The sequence below is a fragment of the Engraulis encrasicolus genome, chromosome 20 (genome assembly GCF_034702125.1).
Source record: "Engraulis encrasicolus isolate BLACKSEA-1 chromosome 20, IST_EnEncr_1.0, whole genome shotgun sequence".
Classification (NCBI taxonomy): Eukaryota; Metazoa; Chordata; class Actinopteri; order Clupeiformes; family Engraulidae; genus Engraulis; species Engraulis encrasicolus.
In genome coordinates, this window is record NC_085876.1 from 5842016 (window position 1) to 5852347 (window position 10332).

The window sequence follows — 10332 nt, forward strand, 5'->3', positions numbered from 1 at the left end:
TGGGGACATCAGCAGGTTCATCCGAGTAACAAATGTTCACATCCGGAAAAGTTCAGAACCCGGTCTAAGTGTGGGTCGTTCGCAGTTAAGCACTTTCGTTTTGAACGTAGTAACTGGTGCAGGAATGGTCACCAGGACCCTTTCTGGTTGGTATGAAAACAGTAAGACTGATGTGTGTGTGTGTGCGCGTGTGTGTGTGTGCGTTTGCCTGTGTCTCTCTACAGTTGAAAGACAAAGCGGAGGGAGAGCAGAAGGCTCCCCCAATCGGCGGCAGTGGTGGTAGCGGCAGTGAAAAAACTGGCAAGGCGGGGGAGGCGGAGGGCCGCAACCAGCAGGTGCAGAACCTCATCAAGAGCCTCCCCAAGCTGCTGCCACGCGGCTCCCTCCCCGTCCCTGTACCCGACAACAAGTCTCCGCTCTCCTTGCACCACCCGTCCTCCGCCACCTTGCTGGCGTCCAAGGACTCTGCCTCGGCAGGTGGGTTTGCTGAGAATATATTTAGAACAGGCGTGTTCAAAATAAGGGATAAGTGGGACTGATTCACCAGGGCCCCACACATCAGGGTTCCCAATCCAGAGAGGGAGTCAGATTTTTGTTTTTACATTAACATTGTGTAATTGGGGGTAGAGCCTGGAATAGAGCCTGGAATTTGGTGCTACGCCCCTGATTATTTGCTAGACTGGATGTTTTAGAATAGGTGGTGACAAAACAATAAAAATTATGTCTGTATGTCTATTATGTCTGTAAACTCTTATACTTCGAAAATGAACACATTGAGGGGGTTGGAACCAGAGGGGCGTATAGTGCCATTTGACATTTTACATTAGAGGCAAAACAAAAATATTGATCGTATCGATAGTAATCTTAAAGGGACACTGTGCAGGAAATGGTCAAAAAAGGTACTGCAACTATGCTGCTCATTGAAACTGGGCTGCATAATGCCAAATTTGATCTTTACATTAAAGTTTACTAAGTAATAAACAAATATTTTCTAGTATGATCTAAGTAGAGTCATTTTTGCAGCTAAAAATGGCTATATTTGGAAATTCAAAATGGCGGATCATGGAGAAGATCCCCCTTTTCATGTATGAAAAGTGCAATTTTTCCAGTCATAATGAATACTTTGAATTTGATGGTGGTGGTAAGTATTCAAGAAAAAGGTAACATTAGAGAATGGGTAGCATGAATTCTGGAAATAAACAACTAAAAATCTCACACAGTGTCCCTTTAAATCTTGTAAAATCTGAAGAATACTATCCAAAATAGACAGGATACGCCTTTTGAGCACCAAACATTTCTAACGTTTTGAAAAGATACATGTTGGAGACACCCTGTACGTACGTATATGGCATGAATTTGACTTGTCTCTTTCTCTTCCTTCATGGGGGGCAGCAGGGTCATCTCCGCACCTGCTGCCCACCGTCACAGTGACGACTCTTCCACAGCAGAAGGGGGCGTCCTTCCCCCTCATGATCCTGCCCTCTACCATGAGTCTGGCGTACGGTGGCGGCAGCGGAGAGCGTGACAAGCCCACCACCACCACGGCAGCTGTGACAATGGCCACGTCCTCAGCCGCACCCACCCCGGTGGTCCAGAGGGCGCGTGGCAGCAGCCAAGCGGGCACCAAGCGCCCCGCTGCCTCCTCCTCCTCCGATCACCCGCCGGGTGGTGTCGCCGGCACGGACGCGCCTCCCAAGCGCAAGAGGGGCCGACCCAGGAAGCCACGACCAGAAGATGCTATTGCCCAGCAACCTCCGCAGCAGCAGCCAATCATTTCCTCTCCTCCTCCTCTTGCACAGCTGTCTCACCCGCTTCCGACTCCGGGCAGCTTGCCGCTGGGTCAGGCCACGGGCGGGGTGATTCACAAGGGACCGGCATCCTCCTCCTCTTCGTCCACCTTCTCCGCCACGCCGTCCTCCTCCTCCTCCTCCTCTTCTCATGTGGTGGAGATTGTCATCCAGGACCATCATCTGCAGCTAGCCTCCTCCTCCTCCTCCTCCTCCCTCCATGACGCTGCTGTCACAGCTGCCGCAGTGGTGGGGGGCACTGCCCAAGACCAGCGGACGGGCGTGGTGGTGCAGTGCCAGCCAGCAGTAGTACCCGAGGCGCGCCCGCTTCTGGTGCGCCCAGTTTTGGTGAGCACCAGCACAGCTGCCTCCGTATCCACCTCAGCCTCAGTAACTCCGGCTCGCTCCATGGTGATCCAGAGAGCACCGGGAGGTCACCTGCCCCCTGTCCAACCCCCGCCTCCTCCACCCCCTCCTCCTGCTCATCATCATCTTCCTCTCTCTCCTGCTCTTCTTCCTTCGCCACCACCTGCCAAGAACCGCCCACCCATCTCGGTCTCTGTCTCGGTCTCGGACCTCGTGCCTCCGTCCCTGCCTCCAGCAACCATGAAAGAGGACGAAGAGCAAGTGGAGATCACCCTCACGCCTGTGGAGACGTCATCATCATGGCCGGTGGTCCCTGCAGAGTCCTCCTCTGCATCTCCAGGTGCTGCTGGAAGCCAGTCGCAGGGGGACAGGTCCCAAAGTGACGACCCCTAGCCCAGGTCCAGCCCCGTGACCAGACATAGACGTCCCGGGTTCAGAACGTCATGCTACGACATACTTGTTTGTTACAGCCCAATTCAACGAATCAGCTGGTCCTAATTACCATACCAATTACTTTGAGCCAGGCCGATGAGGTAACGTGTGGCTTCACCTGTGTTTGACCTCCCCTGTGACCAGAGGTGGATGTCCCAGGTTCAGACAGTACTAAATCCTCTTTTTTCCAGTGCATTCCCTCCTCCCGGCAACATGCGATTTTGCAACACAGGTGATTTTCACTATTTTGGCAACACAGGTGATTCAGCAACACAGGTGGTTTCACTAGCTAATTAGCCAGTTTATTCACTGAGGGGATCAGCTGCTTCGGTGAATTATCTGTAATGAATATGTGGCAAGACTTTTTAACATTTTGAAGCTGGGATGTTGGCTTCTGAGGGTCAGTGTACACAGTCAATTCAGTGTACAGTCAATTTTAATACAGAATTAATTACACTTAAAGAGTCAGATTGAACACTTCTGGTTTGGTAAAGTAGATTTTGTTTGTGTTTAATTAACTCAGCGGTTTTTGGGTGGTGGTGGTGGTGGTGTAGTTTGTTGGTGGTGTCCCCAAATGCCAGACCACCATACCGCCACCTTCACCCCTGATATCGCCTGTACTACCAGACTGTTACATCCATCGAAAGCTATGCTGCACTGCTAACTAAGAGTGTGTTTTGTCGTAGGCAAGACAAGTGATTAATGATCAGTGGTGTTGCGTAGCGTTCAATCACGACTGACTGCAACACGCACCTGAGGAAGGGTTTTAAACCCTGAGGGAGCGTTCTGCTAAACGCATTGCTATACTGTGATCTCCCCATCACGTTCGTATTCTATTCTATTCTATTCTATTCTATTCTATTCTATTCTTATTCTGTCCAATTGACCGCCTTTGTACTTCCATGCATAGGAATGGCGGAAGTCCCTAACTGGTGCCTTTGTAGTGATAAAAAAAATGAAAAGAAATTGAAAGAAATGGAACAAGGCAGCCAGCGGGATCGATGAAGCCAAAACGACTCAATAATAGAGACCACTCATCAACTCCATCTGTGCTTACACTCAGTATCTACAGAGGAAGTTATGCCTGTGTGTGTGTGTGTGTGTGTGTGTGTGTGTGTGTGTGTGTGTGTGTGTGTGTGTGTGTGTGTGTGTGTGTGTGTGTGTGTGTGTGTGTGTGTGTGTGTGCGTACGTGTGTGTGAATGTACATGAGTGTAAGAGTAGGAGTGTAGTGTATCCGTGTATGCATTTGTGTGTGTGTGAGTGCAAGGTTAGCAAAGACGCGATTGTGTCCGCATGCGTAGCCACGTGGCCAAGAGTGTTAGCCGCTAGGATGGGTGGTATGGTGTGTGCTTGAGCGTCTAGTCTGAGGTGGTATGAGGAGACATATACAATAGGAGGATGATGAGGGATGATACAGTATACGGGTCTGAACCTCTCAGGGCTCCAAGTGCTTCTCCTGTCCCTCCCTCCTCCTCACTTTAGACACTGTTAGCATCTTGCTAGCATCTTTCGCATCTCGCTTTTTTTTACCCAATGTTAAGTTGTAAGGGATGCCACTCTTTGTGTTATGGCCATAATTTTTCTTGATGATCAAAATGTTAACGCTAAAGAACAACCATTGCCGTAACAAATACTAAGTCACTCCTCAAAGGGTTATTGTCCCTCTCAATCCTCTCTTTGGTTGCACTCTGGGAAGATTGGGCATCCATAGATGATCACTAGATGCCATGTTGACCACTCCTTTTGTATTGGAACCAATGGGTGGGACACACTAAAAGGCTGAACACGGCATCTAGAGTTCATATCTGTGTTGGATATCAATCCGGACATCATCTAATCACCAACTGAACCCCAACATCAGCACTTAAACTGGGCATGCTGTAGATGTGTGATTCCGTCCAGCCACTGTGTCGCATTTGAGAGATTATACTTTAAGTTGCCTGTGAGGTTTCTAGCCCTAGTTTCTAGTTTATTTATGCGTAATTTGATTGACACACTGGAGGAAAATGTTATCAAAGCACAACGCCTCTGTGACCTTGAACATACTAGATGAAGACACGTTTTAGGGGGAAAAAGTCATGCTCAGTGAAGTGGCAACCTTTAAGAGGACGTTTTGATTTGAGGGATATCGGTGCTGAAGTGTTTTGTTGACACACCTTCTCTTGAAGACTACATTGTATAGTCATTGTTCCATTCGGAAATAGTCACATGCCAAATAAAAACAATTCTTTTCACAAGTTGGTTCTAAGCAGAACTATTTAAAAAATCTCTCTCATGAGGAAGCTAAAGGTAGAGTGTGTATTTTTTTAGTAGTTTATTTCCTGAATGTATGCTGCCAATTAACCACGTTTAGCTTTTTTATCTTGAATATGTATTATCACTATCAATTTCAATAGAAATATTTCATTATGACCTGGAAGTTAACACTTTTCATGTGTCAGTAGGTGGATCTCCACCAAGCAAATGTACAGTTTTCAATTACCAGTCTTAGGCTGCAAAATCTGCTCTGTTCAGACCAGACCAGACCAATATTCATGAAAAACATCAACATTTGTGAATGGGCGGCACAAATAAACTAACAACATAACTACAACATAACACACTGAGCCTTTAAAGAATTGTATACAGTAATTGGTGCTGGAAGGCACACTCTCTTGACATAGCTGACGTGAAAAGAATGGCCCTGTGTGTCTTCTCCAGGGTTGTGGTTTATTGAAAATGTTTGACCTAGATTTACTTGTGTCCAATTAGACTGAATATTCGCTCTCTTATCGGGCAACTTTGTACATAAGGCTGGTGATGTTATCTCTGCCACAGGGATACAATCGCTATGTAGATATACACTAAAATATACAATCAGACAGGACTGTTAAGTCATTTTATTTGTCATTTTTAAATTATTTTATTTATGATGCAGTCTCCTTCTTGGCTGTTTTATTATTCAAACCACAGGATACATAATTGTGTCAACCTGAGAGTGACATGACAACCAATTGTGGCAACCTGATAGTGTCATGACAACATCAATGAGTCAACCGAACTGTGTTATTGGGTGTTTGGTCTTAGGTGGCCTGGTCGGCCTGCCAATTGTCAAGTGTTGTACAAATGTCATCATATCAGGAGAGAAAGCCTGATAGAATGCAGTTGATCTAGGTGAGATCTTGGCCATGTTAGTATAATGCCAACTATATTAAGAGACAAAGGCCTGATAAGTTTGGAAGTGTTCAGTCGTTCACTATAGATTTGTGTATGTTGTTGGGCCTTCTTTGGGTTATTTGCCTCATACTGCACTACTAGTGACTGAGTAAGATAAGGATAATTGGCCAGGGGGCGGCCTAAGAGTAGTTCAGGTGGAGTTGTTGCCAAATGCCAGTAGTTCCCAGGTGTGCAGCTAAGGGGTTGAGGGTGGCACACCATCACAATTAGCACCAAGCAGCTGACTTTTAACTTTGCAGAATGGACTGTTTTTGAGTTTGTGTGTTCATATGTTGTGTAATATATCATTACATGGCCAAAAAAAAGATAACGGTGCAAGCTTGTAGACCTCAGGAAGGTGGGCGTATTAAGGAGATAGCAGGTGATAAGATGTTCAATGTTAAAGTCTTCAAAGAAGGGAAGCGGAAGGACGTTGATGTTTTGGGTTGTTGAACACATTTATGAGAAGGGCGAGGGGAAAGTTTGTATGCAAAGTAAAAGGGAAATGTGTTTGAGAGTCTCTCAAGTGAACGAATAGTTTAAGTTAATTAGACATTTCTGTGGAATAAACCTTATGCAAATTTGCACAAAATATGGTGATAAATACAAATTTGTATGTCAAAATGTAGAAGTATTAGAAAAATATGAATAATTTGAACAGATTACTTATCGAGAAACAAATCAAAGTAAATGCACTAATAGTAAGCCTAAATAGTGGAGTTTCTATTTATTGGGAAATACATGCAATTATCATAGAGACATACTCCATATGAATTTTAATAGATGTATTTATCTGAAGCGGGGCTATAAGCAATGTGGGTTAGCAGGAGAGAGGCGAAGAGATATTTATGAGCAAAGCTTTGAGTTGGGAGAGTTTTAGTGTGTATTTGCGTGTGGGACGGATGTGTGGATGTACGAGAATATGGCTTTGTGAAAAAGTAACGGAAATGACACTGTGGAAGCCTTTTTGGAGGCTTGCATGAATATCAAAAATGAAAAAGAAAAACAAACAAAAAATAAACAAAAAACGGGTCGCATTATCAAAGATTATGATCGTGATCCGGGTAGCGGTATTGTAGTCTGACTAACATGCAGGCCAGACCGCGTTCCAGTCTGTTTTTATGTGCGTTTATGTGTTTGTGGTGCTAAACGATGTGACTGATGCTACTACTCTGAGCTGGGGGGTACTCCAAGAACATGGTTCAATAATAAGCCAGGTTAAGTTAATCTTGATGTAGTGGCAATTCATTTACTATAAGACCCTCATGGAGTCCTCATTTTCTTAACTGAATGACACTTGTGGGCTATCTATTAGCAGGTTTACCACTTCCTGTAGGACATTTAGGGGGGTCGTTGCTCAAGGGGGGGCTATGGAGGCAATATATCAGGACATGATTATCACATACTTTTGGTCATAATTTGTAGATGACCATGTCAACATGGACTACAGTACATTGTGACAAAAGACCTTTCAAAAAGGGCATTTTGGGTCCAGTAGGGTAAAGGGGCAGGTGCTTCAGCACCACTTCGTCCCTATCTGTGCACACCAATGTTAGCCTGGATTATCACTTCCCAAGCTTCTTGGAATACCCCCCTGGGATCCATTTGTATTCCCATGTGTTTTTTTAACGGAGAACACACCAGAATATTATATATTATAACTGCTCGCTATTTTACGAGATTCAAAAGTCTTGTCATCTCGATGCATCTAGTGTCACAATGATCACACTCATGTTGCCAATTTTTTAAGAAAGAAAGAAAAAAAAAACAATCGTTTTGAAGTGCTTTTTTTTTAGACATAGGCTCTATTGGGTTAATACCGAACCACTGCATGTTTTTAATGAGTGGCGTATTGATTTAGATTGTTGCTTTTTGTCTTTTTTCTTTTCTTTCTTTTCTTTTTTTTATGGAGTGGAGTTTGAGTAGGCCATAGTGGGCCTATACAGTAGATGACCAGTTGTGGACATAACAGATGTCATGCCAAATTGAATCTCCTGAGGGCCAGTCTTTCTTTTTAACACCTATCCTTTTATTAATAGTCTTTTAATTAATCAATTAAAATCACACTTTACCCCCACCAAAATCAGCATTGTTACAGCTCAGCAGCCAGCAGAACTGTTTTGTGGACTTGCTGAATTATTTACTATCTTAATAATTGCGTTCTGAAAGAAGTTTATATAGTAGGCCCTATATCAGAAAAATTAGAGGGGGGATTTGTTGAGATGTTGCTGATACTGCCTACCTCCCAAATATTCATTGGCAATGATGCATAGTGACTGACTTGGCTCTGGGCTTCAAACAGTGCATGGGAACATTGTGTTACATCTACCACTGGTCTTTCTACTTAGGCTATTTATTATTAATTAACTGTGTGTTCTGTTTCTTCAGTCTTTTTCTTCTTCTTTTTATAAGCCCGTCATTTATGTCTCATGCACTTTATGTTTCTAACAATGTGCACATGAAACATAAGAAAAAAAAACATTTGGATTTGTTTTTATGAATAAAGCACCTTATGTTTCGTCATGTTGTAGCCTATGTGCAGCTGTGTAAAAATGTTACCGGTTTGATTTTGTACTTCTTCATTGTACCAGAGTTATGTGATACTGGACATCTATGCTTCCTTTCAAAAGAAGAAATAAAATAATAAAAAAGGAAATTACAAAACATTGCCCAATTAGTGTGAATAGCCTATATTTTTTCCTACATTGCATTAAATGTTGTGAAAGACCATTTGAAATCTCTGGTCCTTTACGTGTGTGCGTGCGTGTGTGTGTGTGTGTGATTTTGACGACAGCCCAATTATTAGGGTTTTGGCCAGAGTCACTTGAGGTTTAAGTCACTTGAATCCATGGAATCCATTACTATATGCACACATCAAATCTCAACACTCTCTATTGTCTGCAAACTCATTTTATTGTTACATTGTCAAACATCATTTGAAGTGGGATTTGTGAAGGGGTTATATACATATTACTTGAAACAGATGGAATGTGGACCAATGGGGAACTGCAAGATAGCCAATGAAAGGAGAGATAGTATAATCAATAATTTCATAATCCAAGACAATGGAAGAAAAATATTTGATAGACTGGAGCATTATGGGAACACAAGTTTAACATGAAGACATACTTAATTGTTTAAATGACGACACACTGACTCCTGTCCTTGTATTAGTGCCTGTGTGATGAAGTGGTCTGCACACTGACAATGAGCTCCAAAAATATAAACTTTATTTCTGTATACAAATGGCAATGTTTCAATCCACCAGTAGGATCTTCCTCAGGCCTGAATGCCAGAAAGGAAGTGGAAATGTAAAAAAAACTTTATAGACCTTAGATACCATGACCTCTTGTTATTGAGGTCTCAATGGCTGCACAATTAAATACATACATATAGATAACAGATACATAGATAACAGATATCTCTTTCCACAGAAATTGTTGGATGACTGATCACCCGTACAATGCCTGTTCCTGTCAGCTTCCTCACTTCTACTGTGTGTGCACCCTGATAAATTCACCCATCACTTGTAATAAGGAAACATTAGTCAGGTCATTCTACAGAAAAGGTTGAATTTGGGAAACACATTTCCACTGAAATGTATTCCTTCTAAAACATTTAAAACTTCTTTAGTATCAACATATAACTTCTTAACTTGGTTAATCCACACCATGGCCAGCTTAATGTAGGGCTCTTTTTTCAAATACATTTCATTAAAGAATGCATCTGTTGGTTTTTCTTTTTGTCATTGATGTTACCTACAATACACAGTGTTACATATTTGTAAAAATATTTTTTTTTTTTCATTTAAACCTGAATATTCCACAAAAACAGATACATTGAGCCATAAAACCATTTTCTTCCTCTGGGGCTAAGCCACCCCTGTCTCTCAAACCTAGTGACGGGCCTGTGAAGCAAGTTTCTCTCTCAATCTCTCTCTCTCTCTCTCTCTCTCAATCTCTCTCTCCCTCTCTCCCTCTCTCCCTCTCTCTCTCTCTCTCTCTCTCTCTCTCTCTCTCTCATTTTTTCTCTCTCATTCTCTCTCCTATGAATAGGTGAATCAGCTCTACAGTATATCACGAAAGTGAATACACCCCTCACAGTTTTTGCAGATTTTTGAGTATATCTTTTCATAGGAAAGCATTACAGAAATTCCACTTAGACACAATGATTAGTGACCTTTTAACAACTTATTTAACCGCTTAAATTTCTTGTTCACTCAGAAAAAAAACAAAATACAGCCATTAATGTTTGAACATGTACTCACAAAAGTGAGTACACCCCAGATGAAAATCCGGTAGAGAAGGGGCTGTGCTGGCTCGAATCGTCTCGAAATGAAACGAAATGAAAAGGGATGAAAAGGGAGGTCATCAGTGTGTGTTTCAACCTTTCTTTGCATTGAACTTTTACATTTTGAGTCTGCATCTGGCTTAAATAGATTGGTGTGAGATTTGAATGCAATCCTATTGAGAATATCATGATCTGCTTCAGTAGTCACAGTGCATGTTGACATGCATGTTTCTTTTAGGTGCATTTCAGATTGGCAATGTT

At 42.8% G+C, this 10332-nt stretch overlaps 1 protein-coding gene across 2 annotated transcripts in view; it reads left to right on the forward strand.

Annotated features, from left to right (window-relative positions):
- rfx5 (regulatory factor X, 5) overlaps positions 1-8511 on the forward strand; it is a 41162-nt gene extending 32651 nt beyond the window's left edge. The window contains exons 10-11 of one of the 2 annotated variants that reach the window (XM_063185217.1): positions 225-477; positions 1393-8511. In XM_063185217.1, coding sequence (XP_063041287.1) covers positions 225-477; positions 1393-2546 — 1407 coding nt within the window. In that variant the 3' untranslated portion in view covers positions 2547-8511. The remainder of the gene's footprint in view (positions 1-224; positions 478-1392) is intronic. The other variant, XM_063185218.1, reaches the window with a different exon arrangement.
- Positions 8512-10332: the final 1821 nt, after the last annotated feature.